Source organism: Myiozetetes cayanensis, unplaced genomic scaffold (assembly GCF_022539395.1).
Source record: "Myiozetetes cayanensis isolate MyiCay16 unplaced genomic scaffold, myiCay2020 scf15, whole genome shotgun sequence".
NCBI lineage: Eukaryota > Metazoa > Chordata > Aves > Passeriformes > Tyrannidae > Myiozetetes > Myiozetetes cayanensis.
The window spans coordinates 19233812-19255666 of NW_026087159.1; the positions used below are offsets into that span (position 1 = coordinate 19233812).

A 21855-nucleotide genomic window follows, 5' to 3' on the forward strand; every position below is an offset into this window, starting at 1 on the left:
AGCCGCTCGCAGCTCTCGGGGGACGCGGCGCTGGGGCGGCCGAGGGAAGGCTGCGTGTTCGCGCCGCTGCTCCGGCGCTCCCGCGGCCGAGGTGGCGGCCGGCGACAGCAGGGCTTTTTGTCCAGGTTCTCCCCGACTCGCACCTCGTCCGGCAGCCAGAGGCCGGCCCTGCTGCAGCGGGAAGGGCGAGGATTAGGCGGGGGAAGTCCCCGCAGGGAGCCGTCCCCAGCCCGCAGCCGTGCCGGGGCTCTGGGGGCTCCCCGGCTCTTTTCTGTCCCCCCTGCAAAGGGCTCTCCCAGCCAAAACTCCTCTCCTCACCTTCCCCGCCGCCTGGCATCCCCCTTTCCTGCAGCAGACCTGGAACTGGGTATTAACTAAGAAACCCCATGCTCCTGTGCCCAGCAAATCCATTTCTGCAGGGAAGTCAGAGGGACAAGCTTTGCCTTGATGTGGGAGCTCTGGATGAGCCTGTGCCAGAGTGGGGGGCCGGCCCAGCCACCTGGAGGGGCCAGAAGGTTGGCATCAGTGGCCCCCAGGCACCAGGATCCCTCCTCCAACTCATCCCAGCAGCTCATGCTGATGCTTTCCCTGTTTATTTTTGAAGCATCTCTGGATACTGAAAGCCCCAGTTCGAGCCCAGTCCAAGCCCAGTGCTGCTGTTCCTTGCAGGATGAGGCAGATCCAGCAGTCTGGCTGCAGCTGTTCCCTCCTACGCTGAGCATCACCCACACTCAGGCTGCTGGACACACCAGCTATGTGTGAAGCAGCCTTAGTACGGGGATCTGCACCTTGGCAGGTTCCCTCGCTGCTCCAGGTGATCCAGCAGCAAACCCACCTGCTTCACCAAGGCCTGAGCTGGTGTCACACCTAGTGGCCCTGGTCCTCTGCAGGATCTGCAGCCCAGGAGGGGACTGCCCTGTGCCATCATTATCCTGGCCCTGAGGGGAGCATCACATCGAAGTCAGGGAGGTCCCAGTTCATGTTGGGGCAGGGTCAGACCCCGCAGGGCTCTGCCCCCTCCTCGGGGGCTCAGGTGGCACCACACACAGCAGCAGCAGACCATCCTTTGCCATGGGGTGGGCCAAATTTGGGGATGGAAGAGGCGTCGGGGGATACCCCCTCCCTGCAGAGAGGCAAACAGCAGGACAGTGCTCTGCAGCACCTGCTGAGCCTGAACCAGCACTGCTCTGACAGGCATCAAGCCCCCCAGGACCCTTCCCAGCCCGCGTATTCTGAGCATCCCGGGGCTAGAGCTGGGGAGGTGGGCTGGGTACCGGGGCAGCCCGTAGTGCCCAGCTGAGCACTGTCCCGGGGCTGGGGAGGAGGAAGGCAGAGCTCTGGGCCAGGGCAGGCAAGGGAGGGCCCCTGCAAGAGGGACAGGGGCAGCGGTAAGGCAGGGATCTCCTTGCCTCAGTCCCCGGGGTCTGCAGGGGGCCCGGAGAGGGCTGTGGGCAGGTGGAGGGGCTGGCGGGGGGCCGTGCCTGCCCCACGTGAGCCCTGCCTCCCGCTGCTCAGGGCGTTTCACCTTTTACTAAAACAAACACGACACCCCCCCGCCCCCCCGCGACATCCCCGGGGGCGAAGGTTTCCCATGGCAGAGGGACGCCGGCTCCGAGCTGGGGAGCTGGGGCCACCGGCCCCGCGAGGGGCTCTCGGCGTCACGGCACGGAAATGCTCTCCGCTTCCTTTCCTTTTTTTTTTTTTTTTTTTTTTTTCCCAAGCGACACAACCGCGGCCCCATCGCAGGCCAGGGCTCTGACCCGCCCCGGGTGCTGCGGGGGCTGGAGACACCCGGGCCGGGTCCCCGGCAAAGCCGTGGTACAGCCAGCCCCCAGCCCCACGTCAGCCCTCACTCCCCTCCCAGCCCAGGAAGGGCCGGCATCCGGAGCCCTACGGGTTTTCGGGTGGGAATGGTGGAGTCACACGGTACCCACCGTCAGCCTGGAGGGGTGCCTGTGCCCCAGCCCCACAGGACGACCCCCACTTTCCCGCTCTGACCCGGCTGCAGGACAGAAGGGCAGCCCCGGGGCCCGGGGCGGGCTGCGGTGCCAAGGTGGGAGGAGGCGTCCCTGGCACGAGGGACACGTTTCCTGGGATCAGCAGCAGCTCCAGCTCCTGCGCTGGGGCTGGGAGTGTTTCTCCAACTGGCGTGAGCACAGCCCACGTGGGAAGTGGAGGGAGAGGCCTGGAGGGATCCCTGCGCAGTCCATCAGGCTCTGGCACATCCCTCCCCCTGTGCTGGATGCACCAAGCAAGCACTGAGCACCTCACTGCCACACTCCCAGGGGTGGCTGGGCAGGGAGCAGGGGCTCAGTGGCAGCAAGAGGCAGAGATGGGCAGCAAGAGGGCCACGGGCTGCCTGGGGGACAGCCAGCTCCCAGCACACGCAGAGTACCAGCACCACCTCACTGAGTCGTTTCCAGGTGACCGTGTTTATTAATGCTGGGCAGGTACCTCGGGGGTGCAGGTAGACCTAAGAAACCCCTCCCCCCGGGGCCAAGCTCAGCATGGCAGGGTAGGGAGAAAACCCCTTTGGCCAACATTTAAAAATATAGAGAGGTAAAAAAATAGGGATATGAAAGACAAAAGCACAGGGCAGCATGTGGGCAGCTGCTCCAGCCCTTCACCACACTCCCAGACCGGCCCTGCCACGAGCCCTTCACCAGCCTCTCACCCTCCACTTGGCCAAAGCACCTGGCCCCACATGGGCCCCCAAGGCAGCATGGAGGGCACCGGCCATCCCAGCCTTGGATGCTGCCAGGACGGCCACACAGATGCAGCCTCAGGTTTTATTGCAGGGAAAGAGGTAGGAGGAACTGGACAGAACCAGGAGCTTCTCCTGGTACCTGCGCTTGCTCCAGTCCAAGCCCCTGGGCCGCAGGCACGGAGTTACTGCGCTTTGCGGCGTGGGCGGCGCCGGGATGGTGCCCGCCCCCGGGGCTGTGCCTCTCCCTCGGGGCCGGCCCCACTGCCAGGAGCCGTGGCCGGGACATCCTCGGCCGAGATGGGCTGGATGATGTGGCCGGCGCGGGTAACGACGCGAGGGGCTGTCAGCTTCTGGAAGGCACGCTGCGTGTTCCACGTGGTGCCCACGGGCGTCCGTATGCTCTGCTCAAACTGCTGGTGCCGCTCGAAGGGGAAGGGCAGCTCGCTGACCTGCGGGGACAGCACAGGGGTAATGCACCCAGGCCACCTAGCCTGGCCCTACCACTTCATGCTGCCCCCAGTTCCCACTGGTTCCCACTTGTCCAGGACCTGCTCACACCCTGCTTCTGTCCCTGCTGCCATCAGAGCCCAGGAGGGCTGGAGCGGCCATCACCACCACCACCAACGAAGCAGCCTTGTACATCCCTTCTCCTCCATCACCCCACCGGGCTGTTTAAGCAGGAAGCAGGGACTACAGGCAGGAATGGAGGGTGTTTTGGGAAGGGGTCGCTGGAGCTCTAACGGTGACCAGGTGTGACGCACCTGATGTGCCGCCGCGTGGATGTTGCGCTTCTCGCTGATGATGACGTGGGGCTTGTGCTGGTCCTTCCGGGGAGGCCCCGGCGGTGGCTTGAGCAGGAACCTGCAGGCAAACGAGGGGTCAGGGCCAGTGCTGGGCTGGGCATGTCCCTGAGCTCTCCCCCACTCACCTCTTGACCTTCCTGGCGCTGGGCCGGAGCCCGGTGCCGCCCCACTCGCCCCAGCCCGGCAGCACCAGGTTCACCGGCTGCGGCTTTGCCGCCTCCTCAGCCTTGCGCTTCTCCCGGCAGAAGTCGGCGACCACGTCGTCCCCGGCGAAGGCCTCTGTGATCATCCCGCGCTGGTCAATGCCACCCTCCTGCAGAGGGATGAGGCAGAGCGGGTTTAGGGGTTACTGTGGGAACCGGGAGGGACTGGGAAGGGCCTGGGACAAACTGGGGGCCATGGGGAGAGACCTGGAGAGGGTTTGGGAGGTGCTGGGGGCAGTGGTAAGGGGGGAAAAGTTACTGGGCATTGCTGGGTGGGGGGTTGGGGTTACTGTAAGGGGATTTAGGAACACTGGGAGTTACTAGTTTGGGGCTTATGGTTACTGGGAGATGGTTTAAGGTTACTGGTTTGGGGTTACTGTGAGTTACTGAAAGGAGTTTTGGGGCTAGTTTAGGGTTATTGGGAGAGGGTTTGGGGTTATTGGGAGTTAGTGGTTTGGGGTCTAGTGTTACTGGTTTGGGGTTTGGCGTTACTGGTTGGTGTTTTGGGTACTGAGAAGCATGGGAGAGGCCCGTCATGCTCACCTCTTCCTCCAGGACCACAGGTAGGCTGGGGCAGTCCATCTCCTGGGGCTTCCCATCCAGCACAGCCTCCAGGCTGATCATCTTCTTCTTGTCTGTTGTTTTCTTGGCGTGTCTGTCCCCAGCCCTTCTTTCCTCCTGCTGCTGCACTTGCTTCCCTGCTCTCGGGGCCACTGGCTTCTCCTGCTCTTCCACAGGCTCCTCCTTGGCCAGACCCTCCACATCCTCCATGGTCTGCACACGGTGCAGCTGCTCTGAGAGCAGGAGCTGCTCCTGGGCCTGAGGGGGTGGCTCCAGCCCCGTGCTCACTGGCTCCTCGACACAGACCGGGGGGATGGGGGTGTCTCCCGGCCGCTCAGCACTGGTCTCTGTCTCACCAGAATCTACACATTGAGGGGGTAAATGGTCACTCTGAGCAGGGCAGGACAGTAAGGGCAGCTCTGTGAAACCAGCCAAAAACTGCCCCCAAGCCCCCTTCCTTTGCCCAGCCCTGCAGCACTCCCAGCCCACCCTGCTCAGGGTCTCGTGCTCCTCACCGTGCTCCTCACCGCGCCCCTCAGGGCTCCCTGCCCGCTCCTGCCGTGCCTGCCGCTTCTGCTCAAAGTCTTGTAGCAGAGCTTCCTCCTCTGACAGCTCCTCCTCTTCCTCCTCCTCCATCTCCTCCTTGCTCTCTGCAGCAGCAGGCACTGTGCCGTCTCTGGGACTCTCCTGTGCCTCAGGCTCTGTGGCCGGAGCACTGGGCTTGCCCAGCATCCAGGGATTAGCCGTGCTGGCCCCAGTGGGGATGGGCACGGCCACAGGGTCCTCCTCAGGCACATTGCTCGGCTCCTCCTCGGGCGGCTCCACCCGCACCTTCTGCATCAGCTCCTTGTTCCTGGCCAGCTGCTCCTGCATGGCCTTGCGGGCCTGGGAGGCACCAAAAAGCTCTATCAGAGGGCAGAGAACTCATCCCCACCTTCCCTGCCCACCTCAGCTTCTCTCACTTCCCCAGTCAGCACTGGGGACCTTGTCATGGCCTTTCAATGTATAAAGGAGCTTATAAAAGATAGAGAGCCTTTATATCACATTCTGGAGGGACAAGACAAGGGGGAATGGCTCCACATCCACAGAAGGCAGGCATAGATGGGATGCGTACAAATTCTCCCCTGTGAGGGTGGTGAGGCCCTGATACAGGGTGCCCAGAGAGACTGTGGCTGGACATTTCACCTCTGGAAGTGTTCAAGGGCAGGCTGGATAGGGCTTGGAGCAACCTGGGCTATGGAAGGTGTCCCTGCCCATGGCAGGGGGATGGAATGAGATGAGGTCCCTTCCAACCAAACCCTTCTGTGACTCCATGATCTTACCTCCAGGTCATACTTGGCCATAATGGCCCTGGATCGGGCCCACTTTCCCTTGTTCTGGTGTTTAAGGCTCATCCGCTCCTGGGGGGGAAGAGAGAGAAACATCACACAGAGCTCCCCAAGCAGCAGGGCCCTCTTGAGGGATGGGGCCGAGGTACCAAGGCAGCACCTGCATCCTGAGCTGCTCCAGCTCCTCCAGCCGTGCCAAGGCGGCCTCAGGGTCCGATTTGTGCAGCTGCTCAAACTCCTTCAGGGCCTGGCGCCTCCTGCTCTTCTTGAGCACGCGATGGTACCTGTGGCATGAGGGCGGGTGAGGGCTCAGGCTCTGGGGGCAGCTCCAGCCCTCCCCACTGCCCCCAGCCCAGCACAGGCACAGCCTCACTTCTTGCTCTTGATCCTCTTCTCTCGCCGAGCCTTGGCCTCGTAGTAGGACTGCAAAGCCCGGGCCTTCTGCAGCTCTGCCCGCCGCCGTCGGGCCTGAGGGGGAACACGGCGTGAGGGATGGGGGGCACGGGGTGAGAGACCCCAGAGCCAGGGCCTGGCAGGGGGAAGCCCTCACCTCCTCCAAGCTCATGGCCTTCAGCGAGACCATCTCCTCTGGGGTCAGCAGCGGGTCTGTGATGGGCTGCTGTGTCTTGTGGAGCAACGCAAAGATCTCCTGCTCCAGTGGAGTCCGGGCCTGTTGGAACAGAAGACACAGCAGGAGGATAAGGAGAACTGCAAGGGCCAAGGTTTCCCTGGGTGTCCCCACCCCTTTCCGCTACCAATGAGTGGGTCTGTGGGAGGGCCAAGAGAAGTGTGTCCCCTCCTCAGGGGACTGGGGGGGGTCACAGCCCCACTAATGGGTCCCACACTACAGGCCTCGGGCACCCTCCCAGCCACATCAGCAGGTGAGGGCAGGTGCAATTCCTCCCCTGCTAAGAGACATGGCCTCTCAGTCGATGGGGGGCACAGACGAGGAGCACGGAACAGGGGTTCCAGGCCACCCAATGACACATCCCTCCGAAACGGAAAAGGACCTTTGGGCAGAGGAAGGTGAGGCACAGGAATGCTGGGAGCTCAGCAGGGCCTGCCCAGGTGAGCCTGGGCATCCAACAGCTGCCAGCACAACCCCACGGGAACTCACATTCAAAACCAAACACATCTTTCTCTTGTAAGGATGTTTCCAGGCATACAGGATTTGGGAAACCAATCCCCTCTGCCCCAGCACTTTTGGCTGGGGGACACCCCCTGGTGTCTGGCCCAGCTCAGGGATGGAAACACTGCAGGGGCTGAGAGGCTACAAGAAGGACAGGGGACAGAGCAGGCTCCAAACCCTCCCCTGGCTTCTCCCAGATGAAATTTATACATCTGTTATGCGTGAGAAATGCAGACTACCCTTTTAACCTTCCCAGGCTCAGCAGGCACCTGCCCAGTGCCTCAGCCACAGGCTGGGCCTTCCTCACCTCCATCACTCCTCCCAGCACAGCCAGGAGACACCGAGCTGCCCCAGCCGAGCCTGGAGCCACCCCAGTGACACCCTCGGAGCTGCCCCAGCCAAATTCCTAGAGCTGCCCTGGCCAAACCCCTGCTGCTGCCCCCAGCACCCCCAGGGCCATGAGCCCCCCAGCGCCCACCTTCCAGGCCGATGTCACCCTCTCCAGAGGGGTCACCGTGGGGATGTCCTGCCGCAGGGGGAACACCAGCTGCTCCGCGCGCCGGTTCTGCAGGACCACCTGCTGCCACTTCCCCACATCCTTCGAGGTGGTGACGTAGGCAGCCTCCCTCACCACCTGCAGGGGGACAAGAGGGGCAGAGAAAGGCAATGCCAGCGTCAGGGAGGGGCAGGGGGCAGCGGGGTCTCAGCTCAGAGCCCCCACTCCGCTCCCTGCACTCACCCTCTTCGCCTCCTCCTTGCTCAGCGGCAGCTCCACCGCCGCCTTCCGCTTCACCCTGGCCAGCTCCTTCCTCACGCTGCCCAGGGCGGATTTGGGGTGGATGGGCTGCAGCAGCTCCGACAGAACCAGCTTCTCGCCAGCACCTGCACAGAGCTGCCAGGTGAGGGGCTGCAGCTGCCCCAGCGCTGGCCCGGGGTGGGCAGCGCAATCCCTGCCCCCCGAGCCCTGGCCAGAGCCCGGGCCTCACCTTTGCAGGTGACATTGAACTCGGACACCTGCCCGCCCGCCTCGGAGCGCTCCGCCAGCTTCCGCCTGAGAGAGAGGGACAGAAAACAACCCCAAGGGCTCTTCGTGTTGCCCCGGGTGCTCCGGGGGGTCTGCGGCCGTGCCGGCGGACAGGGCCCGAGACCCGCCCCACCTGCTCCTTTTCCCGCGCAGCCTCACGGGCAGCGGGGAGGGACCCCCGACTCACCGTTTGCGTCCGGACAGAGCGCTGATCGCCTCCAGGAGCCGCTGGTGCCGCCGCTCTCCATCCTCCTGCCACGCAGCACACGTGCTCACAGGCCCGGCCCGGCGGAGCTCGGCCGCGGGGACAGCCCCAGCGCCCGCTCCCCACAGCCCCCTGTCAACCCCCGCTGCCCCCGGCCCCGCCCGGCTCGAGGCCCGGCATCCCGGCCAGGCCACGCCACCCTCCGCTGCGCCCGCCCCGGCCGAGGGAGCGCCCGCAGAGCCGCAGGCAGCGGCTGAGGCCGCCGCGGAAGGCCGCCCCGGGCCCGCTCACCCCGTCCTCGCCCTCGCTGCCGCTCTCGGCCGCCACCGCCGCCGCCTCCGCCGCCTCCTGCGGGTCCTGCTGCTCCGCCATGGCCCCCGCACGCCGGCACTGCCGCAAAGCGCCGCCGCGCGTCGCGCCGGGCCCGCGCGCCACGCCGCAAAGCGCGCCCGCGGCACGTCACGGTTGCCATGGCAGCGGGCCCGGCGGGCGGGGCTGGGGGACCGGAGGGGACCGGGGGGGGAACCGGGAGCGGAGAGAGACCCCCGGCCCGGCCGGGACGGGACCCCTCGGGGGCTCCGGGACAGCTCTGACCTCCCCCGGGGAGCCCGCAGATCGCCGGTGCCAGCCGAGGGCTGCGGGGCTCTCCGCTCCATCCGTGACCCCCGTGGGTCCCCCCCAGCCCCAGGGATTGCGGGATTCGCTGTTTTTCCCCCGGGACGTGCCCCAGGGATTCCAGGATTCGCTATTTCCCCGGGGACGTGCCCCAGGGCCGCGGGCTCGGGGACGGGGCTCCCGCACCTGCGGCTCGTCCTGCCCGCCAGGCCCCCACTCCCAGGGGCGTTTTTGGGATTTACGGGATGTGAGGGGTCGCTGGAGCACGTGGACGGAGTTCTCCAGCACGGAGGGGTGTCCGTGTCAGTGCTCAGCCACCGCCGGGGTCACCTGCGCCCGCAGCATCCCCGCTCCTCCTCCTCCTCTTCATCCCGGCTGGGCGCGCAGGGGGGCTCAGGGCAGGGGAGAGGGATAACGAGCTGCTCCCCATCTGCTCCCGTCTCCATAGCAACGACAACAAAAAGTTCCTAATTTTTCCCCTCGGATTTGAGGCTCCGGGGCCCTGCCCCCGCCGGCGGCCCCGCACCCCACAGGGGGAGCACCGTGTGCGGGACACCGGGGTGGGACGCCGGGGTGTTCCCCGCACCGAACCCCAGAGCCCGGGAGGGAGTGCAAAGCCAGAAAACTGGTGTGCGGCCCCGAAGTGTGGGAGGGGCAGGCGGGGAACTCCCCGTGTGCTCCCAGCGGCAGAACTGGGGCTCGGCAGCCCGGTCCTCTCGGTGGCCACCCGGTGCGAGAGAACGGGAAAAGAAAACCGGGAACGGCGGAGCGGCGCCGGTCGGGCCCTGTCGGGGGTGTGGCGGGACCCGGGGCAGGCCGGTAACGCCCCGTGCCAGTCCCAGTCCCGGTCCCGATCCCTGTTCCAGTCCCTATCCCGATCCCTGTCCCGATCCCTGTCCCTGTCCCGATCCCGGTCCGGCCCCACCCGGCCCAGGCCCCGCCCCCGCCACGTGCCGGGCCGCGCCCCCGCCCCACCTCCTCTTGTCCGCACCGGGGCGGGGCCAAGGCGGCGGAGTGACAGCGCACCTGGCCAATGGGCACGCGGGAAGCTCAGAAGAGGGAGGAGTCCCTGCGGAGCGACAGCGCTGAAGGCCAATAGACAGGCGGGGAGGGAGGAGCCGCCATGGAGTGACAGCAAGCGCGGCCAATAGGCCAGCGGGGCGGGGCGCGGGGCGCGGCGGGGCCAATGGCGGCGGCGGCTGCGCCCCCTTTGGGCTGCGGGGCGTGGCGGCCCCTCCCGGCGCGGAGGGAGCGACCGGCCCGGCCCGACCGGCACCGGCACCGGCACCGGGTGAGCGGCGGCGCGGGGCCCCCGCCCCCTCCCGAGCCCTTCCCTTCCGCCCTCTCCCCTGCGCGGGGCGGGCGCTGCCCTGCCCCACTCTGCCCTGCCCGGCCGCGCCCCGTCCCCTCCCGCCGCGGGGGCCGCCCCGCCGCCCCCTCCCGCCCGGCCGAGGGTCTGCCCGCGGACCGCGCCCCTCGCCCCCTCCCCGGTGGGTTCCCGCGGCGACGCCCCTCCCGGGCGCGGGGTTTCCATGGCGACGGCCGCCGCCCCTCGGCCCGGGGCTGCCGCCGCCGCCGCCCCGGCGCTGACCGAGCGCTCTCCCGGTTCCTTCTCCCGCAGCCGCCAGCGCAGCCCCGCGGGGCCCCGATGATGCCGGGGGCGCGGGCGGCGGAGCAGCAGCAGCAGCAGCAGCAGCAGCAGCAGCAGCAGCAGCAGCAGCAGCAGCGCCCGGACGCGCGGCGGCCGCCGCCGCCCCAGTGACGGCCCCGCCATGTCGGTGATGGTGGCGAGGAAGAAGGTGGTTCGGAAATGGGAGAAGCTGCCGGGCAGGAACACCTTCTGCTGCGACGGCCGCATCATGATGGCCCGGCAGAAGGGCATCTTCTACCTGACGCTCTTCCTCATCCTCGGCACCTGCGCCCTCTTCTTCGCCTTCGAGTGAGTTCCCCCGGGGACCCCCGCGGGGCGGGGATGGGGCTGGGGGCCGGTCCGGGGGCCTTGGGAGAGGGAGGGGAGCCTGGCACGGTGCGGCTCTGCCTGCCCAGATCTGCCTCCTGGCCCTCAGCAGGCTGAGCCTGGAGGTTTTGAGGAGGATGGGCCCTACCAGATCTTGCCCCCGGCTCTGCCCATGGGGCAACACTTCCCTGTGTTCAGACCCTGCAGGGTGACGCTGGCCCTGTGTCCCCACGGGTCACCCTTTCCTCTGTCTGTGGCTTGGCAGTCCCGAGTGCTCCTGGCCCCGGGATGGCCAGGGTGCAAGGGCACTGCTGCTGCAGCCCCGGGGTCCAGCCTGTGTCCCTGCCCTTGGGGGGGACGTGCAGCCACCCCTGTCAGCCCCACCAGGGAGGTGACCCTGCTGGAGGATTAATGAGGAGTGAGGTTTATGGCTCCAGGGCTCCTGCCAGTCTGACCTGCCCCCAGTGCTGCACTACAGCAGAGCCCCCACAGCCAGAGCCCCACTCCCATATTTGGGGAGGGTCCAGCCACCCTTTAGATCAGCTCTGCAGCCAAAACCTTGGATCCTGCTGAAGGAGAGGGACCTGCCCCCTCCTTTCTGCAATCCCTGAGAGCTGGGCTGGCCTTAAAGTAATCCTACAATCAAAAAAACAAACAAAAAGGGAAAAGCTTATGTTTGCCCCAACCGATGCTGTGGGAGGGGGCAGGACACCCCTGTTGCCTAATTTGAGGATGAAATTGGATCAGCTAAACAACTGCAAAACTTCCTCAGTCTCCTTGGGCATGTTTGTGTTTCGGGGCAGGAGAAGGACTGAGACAGGATTGGGCAACACAAAAGCTTGTTAATCCAGGAAAAGTGAGCGGAAGGAGCTGCTCCCAGGCTAAACCCTGGCTGTCCCTGCAGATCCATAAAGGCCTCAGCCCAGATGCTGGCCTCCTCAACATTTTCCCCAGGCTAGGGAATTTGTCTCCACACCTCCTGGCCTGGCATGGCTCTCCCTAGTTCCCTGCCCAAATTATCCCTGGCTCAGTGTGAATTCTGAGGTACCAAGTGACATCACTCTTGGTTTGTTGTTTGGGTCTTTTTTTCCATCTGAAAAGTGGGGCTCAGCCTTCCTGCCTTGCAGGAAGAACTAATAAGTGTTGCTGCTCCAGAAATGCTTTTTGCTGCTCCAGAAACACTGATTTGAGGGATAATTGCTCTGGCTCCCTGTGGATCCTGCCCGTAGCAGGAGAGTGAACCACATCTCTGCTGTGGTTGCCTTCAGCAGCTGCACCAGGCAGAGTGAGCTAAGGCTGTGTTCCATCCCTAGGCCGTGGTTAGCCTGGAATGTGACTGGAAATTCCTTGAGAAGCCCCTTTCCATGCTCTGGGAAGCAGAGGCCTATGGAGGGGTTGCTTGCACCGAGACATCCAGACTGTGCCTAGAGCCAGAGGGTAGGCTGTGTGTGGGGAGTGCTGCTGGGAGCAGGATCACCTCTGAATTTTATAGTCAATCATCTGGGGAAAAGTTTGGGAAAACACCACGTACCCATTTGATTCAGTGCATGACACCTCAGTGTTTTCTGTTTGGTAAAGAGGGAGTTGTTTTGAACTTGTTCGGGGATTTTTGTATTTGCGAGAGGGATGATATTTTGCCTTCCCATCCGGAAAGACTCCCCAGGGTCTCTTTTGCACCGACCAACCCGACATGAGCAGCTGGGCTCCCTGCCTGCCCTGTGCACCTTCCACGCCCCTTAGGGAGCTTTGGGTGAGGGTCTCAGCCTTGAGCTTTCACCGTGCTGTGCATTTGTCTCAGCTTTTGGCAGGTTCTTTTGCGTTTGCATGGAAATTCCTGGTTTCCCCCCTTAAAGCTCGTGCTCCAGAGGAGCGATCCGGGCGTTAGGGTCTGGATTCGGAGCGTGGCAGTCGGTGGTGGGCGGAGGAGCCCTTCCCCTCCCTGCCCGCTCACTGCAGGGCTGCCCTGGTGGTGCCGTGGTGCCTTTTCCATTCAGCTGAATCACTTGCGCAGTCACACCTTGTCTGAACGCGGCTCCGTTTGTGCCTGGAGCCAGGATCTGTCTGGCTGCTCGCCCTGCGCCGGGCCGGGCTTGATCCCGGCGCTCCGCCCGTGCTGGCTCCGGTTACAGCCGGGGCTGGTGGGGACTGGCACCCACATCAGGGGAAAAACCACCTCCGTCCCTGGCTGGCAGGGTCCTCCCCAGCCCTGGAATGACAGCCGTGCTGTTTGTGCTGCTGCTTCTGGGGGTGTTTTTTTTCCTCCGAGTATCTCCGGTGCCATGCGGCTGCCCCGCGGTGTCCGCAGGCGAGCGGGCTGAGCCTCCTCCGCCCTGTGGATGGGAATTTCCGTGCTTCGATCCCCCCATCCGCAGCGCTGTGGTCTGGGATCGCCCAAGTCTCTCCATCCGGGAGCGAACAGGACCCAGGGGCGGGCAGAGCTCAGTGCTGTACCTGAGATCCGGCTCCTCCCTCCTGGATAAGGCAGAGGGACGGAGCTGTGCTGGCTCTGGCTCCCGGGAAGGGCTCTGCAGCCACCAGAGTCCTCTGCCCAAGGGCACCTCTCTCGCCACCACTTCGTCAGGGAGCAGCTCCCGCTGCTCAGGACTGGTCCCTGCAGGGCCCGAGACCTTTGTTTAACTAGGTCTGCTCTTTAACGTGTCCCATAAAATTCAGTTCCACATCCTCTGGGCGTTATTTCAGACTGGTAATGTCAGCCCTGTGTCTGGACACTTAGCTGGTAACTCTGCCTGTGGTGTTCCAGCATGAGGAGAAGCCCAGGTAAAGCGCTTGTGAAATCCCTTTGGGAACAAGGATGATGGGATGCAGCGTCCTCTCTCAGGCTGGGAGTTCCCACTGCAGTTTGCCAGCCTGTCTCATGGCCTGAAGTGAGTTCCTCACACACCTGAAGGGAATGGGATTTCTTTTGCCTCCAGCTTTTCAGCAGAGAACTTGGTATCTGTAAATGTCAGGGGCTTTTCCAGTGCTCGGGTATATTTGTCACTTTGTTTTTCCTACTTTCTTAGCTTTGTAGAGATGAAAATGTGTTTGTCTTCTGATGGGTTGAAAACACCTACGCTGCTCCTCATGTGACTTTATTTTTTAGTTTTGATTTCCAAACCCCAGAGACCCAAGACTGACGGAGGAGCCTCTGAGATGTTGTTACCTCTAGATAGATCTCTGACAAGTGTGGTCAAAACTTACACATGAGTTGATAGGTGCTTTTTAATGACTGTGATTTCTTTTGATAGAGGTGAGCTTGTTGGTGCTCAGAGTTCAGCTTGTTTCACTCCTGTTTGTATGTGCAGTGGCTGCTCCTGGGGTTTGAATTGACCCTTTTCTCATGTGTGAGTTCCTTCTCAGGAGGTGACTTCAACCCCCCTGCATGTCCTCTGTGGCACCCTCATTCCTGTGTGGACCTTGAGGTGGTCTGCCTGTGTGCAAATTTGATTTTTAGCCAGGAAAAGAGCAGTAGCATCAGTGTAACGTGTCTGTGTCCTGCCCAGCCGGGTCAGAAGCAACTCTGTGTGCTGGCAGTTGGTGTGGGTCTGTAGTGAGGGTTTCTGTATCACCGCTGGCAGATGGGGAGAGGTTCCAGGGAGAGCTCCAGCTCTGCCTGGTGCTGCTGGGAAGGGCCTGGACACAGCTTTGTGGTTGTGGCACTTAACCAGGCTTTGGAGCAGCCTCCTGCGCACTTACCACAGGCACAGCGGCTCCTGGACACCATCCCAGAGCTGGGAGGTGCAGATGGCTGAAGTGCCCTGGTGAGGGTCAGGCGTTTGGGAAAGATACAGCTCTGCTGGCACTCACAGCGTGTTTGTGCCGTAGTTTAGGAAAGTTAAACAGGTTGGTTTGCAGGTGAGATGTGAGTGACTGGTATCACGAAGCTTGTGCTGAGCCCAGCTGGGGCCTGTGCAGAAGATGCAGTGCCCCGTGGCTGTGGCTGCAGTGTCTGTCACCCGGGCACGGTGGCTTTCCCCTTCCTTCAGAGCTTTGCTCAATGTGCTGGTTACAACAGACCTTCTCAAGCGGGCACAAAATAACTGGCCAAGCCCTGCAACTAGTGGCACCTCCCAGCTGCTTCTCCCCCCACCCCCCCACTCCAATGATCTCTTTGTTGAGCCTTCCTGCCCCCAGCCCACCCCCCTCCCCCCGTGACGGTGGATTGTGATAGTGGTGTTATTGTCTGCCTGTCGGTGACAAAACGCTCCAGAGCACAGATATGGTGCTGGGAGTGGGGGAGCAGCATCCTCACAGGCCAACAGAGCATCTCTGTTGGCTCTGAGCTCTCCCAAACAAAACATCTTTAAAATGTCTGTCACTGAGCAGTGAAATCATGCTGGAGATGAGGCGTAGACTGAAGATACCCCAATGCTGGTGAGTACCTGAGTACCAAGTCAAGACCTTTTTGTGGTTGCTGTCCCTGCTGTGGACGTGTTCCCTGAATGTCACCTCCCGAAGAGTGAGGCCCCATCAGTGCAGTGGAGGACAGGAGGCACATGGGGGATCCATGCTGGGCTCCACGCTGGGCCTTGGGATGCAGTTTCTGTGTGGTGGGAGCTCCTCTGGCTCTCACACCTCTGCCCTCAGCTGTGAGGGGCCACAGAAGCCAGCCCAGTTAAGGGAAGTTAAGCTAATCCCATGTGGAAGCAGGAGGGCTGTGGCTCAGCTTTAATACAGTTCATGGATCCATATTTAAACCCACAATATGTTCACGTTGTCACTGCAGTTCCAAAAGCTGTTGTGTCAGCTGAACAAGGGTCAGGCTGTAGCCCTTTGGGGCAGACAGTGTCCAGATTTTCAAGGAATAATCACAGAATCACTGAATCATTTAGGTTTGAAGAGACCTCCACGATGGTCTAGTCCAACCTTTGACCAATCCCATCCTTGTCAGCCAGCCCAGAGCACTGAGTGCCATGTCCAGTCGTTTCTTGAACACCTCCAGGGATGGTGACTCCACCACCTTCATGGGCAGCCCCTTCCATGTTCTGACCACTTTTTCCAGGAAGAAATTCTTCCTCATGTCCAACCTGAGCCTCCCCTGGCCCAGCTTGAGGCTGTGTTCTCTCGTCCTGTCACTTGTTACCTGGGAGAAGAGGCTGACCCACACCTAAACCCATATTACATATTCCTAAACCCATATTACTACCCCAAATGGGCTCCGGGGTTTCTGTTTACTTGCTGACTGACTTGCAGCTCTCCCTGGACTTTGCCCTTGCAAAAGGAACGCGAAGTTATCTTGGGCTGCCTGAGGACGATAAGCTTGGCCCTCTGGCTCTTTGGCTGTGGGCAGGGCTCAGCACGGGAACGTTGTTTTGGGGAACTGCGGAGTGTGCAGTGCCTGAAATTAAGGATGTTGGTGTAAGGGGCAGGCCCAGTGCATCACTGTGGGTGCTTGGTGTGGCCAAGCATGCTGTAGGTCCAGCGTGCAGCCCTTCTGTCCTTGTCACACGCACTGTGTTTGGGGAAGCTGTGGTGGGAATGCTGTCCGGAATTAAGTAGTCAGTGCTGTGGAGCTGGAGGAGATGGCCTTGCTTGGGATGGCAGCCCCCCTGGGGAGCGTAACCCCTGTCCTCTCATTGCAGTAGCCTGATGCTCTCTTGGAGAGTAACTGTGGAACAGAAGGAATATGGGTTGATCCACCCCTCACCCTTAGGGTGAGGGGTGGATCAACCCATATTCCTTCTGTTCCCTGAGGGGTGGGTCTAGGAAAGCCAGGTGCCTGAAAGCCTGGGTGCTCAGCTGCATCAGGAGGCACCCAGGGAAGCAACATGTGAGAGGAGAGGCGAGACCATGGCACGAGTGGTGGGAATGGGGCGGGTTTTCCTTTAAACCGTAGGAAAGCTCCCTAGGAATTTCGCCCCAACATCAGTGGGGTTTTCTGAAGGAATTAGGGTAAAAATGTGTTTTCTTTCAGCCCAGTATGTCTCTAAACCGTGACTTCTGCCCAGGCCTGTGCTGTGGTGCTCATGGGAACGTGGATGGGAGTATGTGGGAGCAGCACAACTGTGATGAGATGAGTCCCATACTCCCTTTGCACTTCCTCCATCAGCAGGGTCAGAACCATAAACTCCTTGTCGAGTCTTGCTGCATTTATAGAGCAAACAAACCTTGTGCTGTGTTCCCTCTCAGGCTTGGGAAGTCTTGGAGCAGGAGCCTTTCTGCTTTATTTGGAGCTTTTCAGTCCCTTGCCTCAGAAAAGCCAAAGGAAGACAGACATTGCATGGGAATGTTGCACTTCCACAGGAAACCATTCCTGAGAAGCAGAGGGTGCAGTAAATTCCAGTAATTTCTGTGGTGCTGGAAGCTGCCCTTTAGGGGCCAGCCAGAGATTCCCATCATCCCCATGTGCTTCCATGCCTTCTGGCTCTCTCTGGTGGTGGGTCCTCAACCACGCCTTGGGTGCTTCTCCCAGAGGTCCAGCCCATCCCTTGGCAGCAGGGGTCTAATGGGCATGGTCCCTCCAGCTGCCTGGTCACGTTTTGCCCGAAACTGGAGCTGAAAACAGAGCAAACTCTGGGAAGTGCCTGAATCTGTGCCTGGCTGGTGGAGAACACAGCAGTGCTGTGATGGTGCCCTGGTCGCTGGAGCTGCCCCGGGAGCGTTCCCCTGTGGTGGTGGGATCAGAAGGACGTGCTGAACAGCTTCTCTGCTCTAGGTCTTACCAGTGCTCAGGAGCGCCAGGGCTTTGGTGCCGTGCCAGGTGCTCAGCCCGCTGCCGGCAGACTCCAGCCTCGCTCTGACTCATCTCCTCCCGCCCCGTGTCCGCAGGTGCCGGTACCTGGCTGTCCAGCTGTCCCCGGCCATCCCCGTGTTCGCAGCAGTTCTCTTCCTGTTTGCCATGGCCACGCTGCTGCGGACGAGCTTCAGCGACCCCGGGGTGATCCCGCGGGCCCTGCCTGATGAGGCAGCCTTCATTGAGATGGAGATTGGTGAGTGTGGGGTGGCCAACCTGGGGAGGGAGGGAAAAGCCTCTGTATTTCTGGCATATTTTTAGGCTACAGTCCCTGCAGAGCCTTTCTTCCTGGCTGGACCTCCAAAAGTGAGGAGTGCCCCGATCTGCTGGCTCACTGTGCTTGGCCAAGTCTCAAAAAGAGAGCATGATGTACCTGCGTCTCTCTGGGAACCCTTTCACCTGCTGCTTTCTCTCCTGTAGTCGTGTACATACAAACTCAGTTTGCATTTGGGAAGGGGTGCAGGAAGCTTGGTGTGATCCCCTTGATCCCTTAGGGAGAGAGGAGTTTTGATGGATGCAGGTGACAACCCCTAGCCTCCTCTCAACGTGCCCATGAAAGCTCTGGCATCCCTTTTCTTGCCTCCAAGCTGCCAGGTTGGCTCTGGCCTGCAGGAGCAGAGCTGCAGCCGCCGGCTCTGGAGCCAACGGGCTCTGGTCCCGCCGGTAGGAAAGGCGGGGAAACGAGTTGTGGTTCTGGGCCTGTCGTGTTGTAGCAGCAGGTCCGATCTGTGCCCTGCTCTCTCTGGCAGAGGCCACCAACGGGACCGTGCCGCAGGGCCAGCGCCCGCCCCCGCGCATCAAGAACTTCCAGATCAACAACCAGATCGTGAAGCTCAAGTACTGCTACACGTGTAAGATCTTCCGCCCGCCCCGCGCCTCGCACTGCAGCATCTGCGACAACTGCGTGGGTGAGTGCAGGGCTGGGCCTGCTGCGGCCCTCAGCTCCTGGGGGAACCTTGGAGAAGGAGGGAGACCTGTGCCTCGTGCTGGGCAGGTCTGGAGTGCCTGGTGTGTCCACACAGGGGCAGGCTGCCTTGTCTTACGCTGAAAGGAGCTTGATGTTTGCTCAGAACCTGGAGCCACGTGGTTACTCTTTGCCAGGACTTTGGCAGTAACTAGTCTAACCAAGTCTAACTTCTCTATGTACTTGTGCAGCCTGTTTTTCAGTTCCACTGGACTCTGGCCTTGCTAGAGGGTTCCAGTGGAGAGTTGTGTCTTGAATGACAACAACTCCTTCATCAACATGGGGATTGTGCAATCCTTTGGGGTGCCCTGGTTGTTGTCTTCCTGTGTATATAATTGGCTCATGTTCAGCATTGCTGCTCCAGGTAGAAATCCCTTTCCCCCTCTTCAGATTCCCAACCATTCTGTGTTTATGCAGTTCCGTGAAAAATCCAGCTCTCCTGATTATTCTAGTAGGTATATAGTGGGTTGGGTAACAACCTGGGGACTCCAGGCCTTCATCTAACCCATGTGCTGTGGCTGTTGTACCCCAGGGAGAGAAGACAGACCAGGGGGCAAGTTCAAACTCTCTCTTAACATGCAAAATAACTCATTATGAAACGATTTTGGACTTTCTGACCTGGCCTCCCCTCCTGGAAGGGGGCTGGCATGTGGAGTTGTGAGTTGGAGGGTGCTGATCTCTGTCTTGGCTTCCCCAGAGCGCTTCGACCATCACTGTCCCTGGGTGGGCAACTGTGTGGGGAAGAGGAACTACCGCTACTTCTACCTCTTCATCCTCTCGCTCTCCCTCCTCACCATCTACATCTTCACCTTCAACATTGTCTACGTAGCACTGAGTGAGTCTGGCCGGAGGACTGGGAAGGAGGGAGGGAGTAAGGGTACGGATAGCGGTGGGAAACCAGAGTGATGGAGTGGGAAAGGGAACTGAATTCGATGGGATGTTCCAGAGTAGAAAATATCTCTTGCTTTTTGTATTGCAGAATCTCTGAAGATTGGGTTTCTGAACACGTTGAAGGAAACCCCAGGGACATATCCTTCCATGGTGCCAAAGGCTTGGCTTCTCCAAAGCTGGGGGTTAGTGGGAGCTGCATTATGGACAAGCTGCCAGGCCTCTCTAACAACTATCTCTGACAAGATGGGGAGCAGTCTTGTGGCTTTTGGGAGGAGAGTAAAACAGAAAACCATGGTTAGGAGAGGAAGAGAAGTTGGTGTGCCTGGGGGTTGTGACAGCTGGGCTGGGCCCGCTCCCCGGCTGTTCCCAGTCCTTAACTGTTCTCACTGTACTGGAGGTGCTCATCTGTTTCTTCACGCTGTGGTCAGTGGTGGGGTTAACTGGGTTCCACACCTTCCTGGTGGCACTGAATCAGACAACCAACGAAGACGTAAGTAGACTCTTCCTCTTCCTCTGAGCCATCGCCGTTTCTCGGCATGTCACAGCTGTGCCCACTCTGCAGGCCAAGGCAGGGCTCTTCGGGGGGGGTTTCCCTAGAGCAGACCTGACCTTGTGCCTGACTGTTTCAGATTAAGGGGTCCTGGACTGGGAAGAACCGCGTGCAGAATCCCTACAGCCACGGCAACATAGTGAAGAACTGCTGTGAGGTGCTTTGCGGGCCCCTGCCTCCCAGGTAAGCTGTTGAGAGGCAGCCCTGACCTTTGCCTTCCACCAGCACTTCTCCTGCTGGGAAAAGAGATGGGATTTGGGAAGGCATGTGTCTCTGACGGCGTGGCTCTGTTCTTGCAGTGTCCTGGACAGACGGGGCATCCTGCAGCAGGAGGAGAGCACAGCTCAGGAGGGGCCGTGCCCACGGGGGCCTGGCACGCAGGAGCCCCTGGCCATGCAGGGCCCCCGCCAGGCTGAGGAGAGCAGCACGAAGCAGCAGGATGGCAGCATTCCTCTCTCCAGTGCTGTGAGTAATCCCTTAGGGAGCTGGGGGGGCTCTTGGACAATGAGGGAAGGCTGAGAGTGACGTAGAACAACAAGAGGGGGGGGCCATGCTGAGAGGCTGCCAGTGAAAAGCCCATTTGCTCTGACGCTGGAAATCAGGGTGTCTTGGTTTCCTTGGGTTTCCTCAAAGGAGATCACAGCTGGCTGTGGTTGTGGAGATCAGTCCTGCCATGAGAGCACTCAGGAGCTGTCACCCATGGAGCTCGGAGGGGCTGGGGAAGGGTGGGATGTTGCAGGCATCTTGTTCTGGTGCTGTGTGTGAGCTGGGAAGGGTCTCCCAGGGAAGGGCCCTCATGGGTGTGGGATCTCTGTCTTTGGAGGAAGCTGTTTTGGCCCCGAGCAGCCTGCTCTGTGTTTGAAATTAGCCCTGCTTTAAGGACACAGTTGGACAGGAGACCTCCAGAGTGCCCTTCCCACCTAAATTATTCCATGAACATGGTGGGAAATGGCTGGGCCTGCTCCTGCTTGGGCATGATCTACTGCTTCTCTGGTGGACACAGTCCAGACCCCTTTGGCTGGAGCAGTCCAGTGCTCCAGCTCTTCCCAAAGCTTTTGTTGTTTTTGTTGGGGGGCCCCTGGTTTCTCCTTTTCCCAAGCCCAGCCAAGACCGCTGCTGGTGGAGCAGGAGGCAGGAGCAGAGCTGTGGGGCTTGTGTGCTCAGACAGGTGCTCTGTACTGTGGTGTGTTCCTGCAGGTCACTCTGTCCTCTCTCCTCAGGTCCCTGCGCCGCCCCTGAGTGACGCCGAAATGCCGGAGGAGAAGCTGCGAACGCCTGGGGAGGTCCCGGTGCCCTCCCTGGACGCTGGGCGAGCGGAGCACTAGCGTCTGCTTGGAAGGGAGAACTTTCTTGTTTTGTCTAATCAAAGCTGGAAGTGATGGAGGAGAGGAGGAGAAGGGCTGGATGGCAGGCACCCGATTCCCCATGGCCATTTTGCTTTAGTCATTACCACGGTGTGAGCCGGCGGTGGCACGGGACAGCGAGTGTGGGTGGCACGCCCTGGTCACCACGGGGCACTGCCACTACCGAGGCAGCTCTGCCTGCGGCCAGGGCTGGGCCTCTGGCTCTGCAGACTGTCCTGGATGCTCCATCCCGGCTTGTGGCCGGGGCTGTCCCTCTGCCTGGGGGGGCAACTCGTGGTCCAGCAGTTCAGCAGTTAGGGCCGGTCTGCTCCTTCCTGCTGAGGAATCCCCATGGGAAGGGGAAATCAATCATGGCAGTAGCGTCCTCTCTCCCCTCCTCCCTCCTTCCTCTAATCCGTGACGTTGTTTTGTGGTTGGCGTGGCAAGGCTTGTCAGGAGACATTTTGGTGCCCAGAGGACCCAAACAAGCGGGAAGGAGTTCTGTTGGCAGCGGTTTTTAAGTAGCTTTCTTCCTGTGCTCCTTTTCGTGTGGTGTAGCCGGGGCAGCAGCTGTAACGGGGACCCTCCTCACCCTGCCCTGGGGCTCACAGCGACCCTGGGGGCTTGAGGGAAGGAGCGGGCAGCCCCCCCAACCCACACCAGCCACAGAGCGGTTGTGCCAGGGTGTACAGAGCTGCAGGGAAGGGTCTGCCTGTGCCACCGGCTCCCTGGCTGGTGCTGGGCCTGTGTTTGCTGCTGGGTGTCCGCACTGAGCCCTCCTCTTGCTGTGGCACGACCGCTCTGCAGAACCTCAGCCCCGATTCTGTGTTGTGTCATTGCGT

At 61.2% G+C, this 21855-nt stretch overlaps 2 protein-coding genes across 3 annotated transcripts; one reads left to right on the forward strand and one right to left on the reverse strand.

Moving 5' to 3' along the window:
• Positions 1 to 2416: 2416 nt before the first annotated feature.
• On the reverse strand, positions 2417 to 8355 carry UTP14A (UTP14A small subunit processome component). Of its 2 annotated transcripts, none has more exons than XM_050310810.1 (14): positions 8252 to 8355; positions 7943 to 8007; positions 7718 to 7782; positions 7471 to 7613; positions 7210 to 7365; positions 6153 to 6272; positions 5976 to 6070; positions 5763 to 5886; positions 5597 to 5674; positions 4802 to 5159; positions 4257 to 4636; positions 3636 to 3823; positions 3469 to 3568; positions 2417 to 3156 (listed from the first exon to the last, which is right to left on the reverse strand). In XM_050310810.1, exons 1-14 carry the CDS (start codon positions 8330 to 8332, stop codon positions 2890 to 2892), a joined length of 2220 nt encoding a protein of 739 aa, XP_050166767.1. In that variant the 5' UTR covers positions 8333 to 8355; the 3' UTR covers positions 2417 to 2889. The 2 variants fall into 2 exon arrangements, with proteins under 2 accessions (XP_050166767.1, XP_050166765.1); XM_050310808.1 differs by having other exon boundaries at positions 4790 to 5159.
• A 1869-nt stretch (positions 8356 to 10224) lies between these two features.
• On the forward strand, positions 10225 to 21523 carry ZDHHC9 (zinc finger DHHC-type palmitoyltransferase 9). The gene is made up of 9 exons (XM_050310862.1): positions 10225 to 10514; positions 17301 to 17461; positions 18015 to 18173; positions 18927 to 19064; positions 19209 to 19257; positions 19508 to 19610; positions 19750 to 19853; positions 19970 to 20135; positions 20891 to 21523. The coding sequence occupies exons 1-9, from the start codon at positions 10348 to 10350 to the stop codon at positions 20993 to 20995; spliced, it is 1152 nt and encodes a 383-aa protein (XP_050166819.1). The 5' UTR covers positions 10225 to 10347; the 3' UTR covers positions 20996 to 21523.
• The last annotated feature ends 332 nt before the right edge of the window (positions 21524 to 21855 follow it).

Bases quoted from the DNA above. Each gene is read 5' to 3' on its own strand.
- UTP14A (XM_050310808.1), bottom strand. From the start codon at position 8,332: ATGGCGGAGCAGCAGGACCCGCAGGAGGCGGCGGAGGCGGCGGCGGTG. The intron at 7,783-7,942 runs GTGAGTCGGGGG...CCTCTCTCTCAG, and splicing joins GCTCTGTCCGGACGCAAACG to GCGGAAGCTGGCGGAGCGCT. The intron at 4,637-4,789 runs GTGAGGAGCACG...CTCAATGTGTAG, and splicing joins GGGGCGCGGTGAGGAGCACG to ATTCTGGTGAGACAGAGACC.
- ZDHHC9 (XM_050310862.1), top strand. From the start codon at position 10,348: ATGTCGGTGATGGTGGCGAGGAAGAAGGTGGTTCGGAAATGGGAGAAG. The intron at 19,611-19,749 runs GTAAGTAGACTC...TGACTGTTTCAG, and splicing joins ATCAGACAACCAACGAAGAC to ATTAAGGGGTCCTGGACTGG. The intron at 19,854-19,969 runs GTAAGCTGTTGA...CTGTTCTTGCAG, and splicing joins TGCGGGCCCCTGCCTCCCAG to TGTCCTGGACAGACGGGGCA.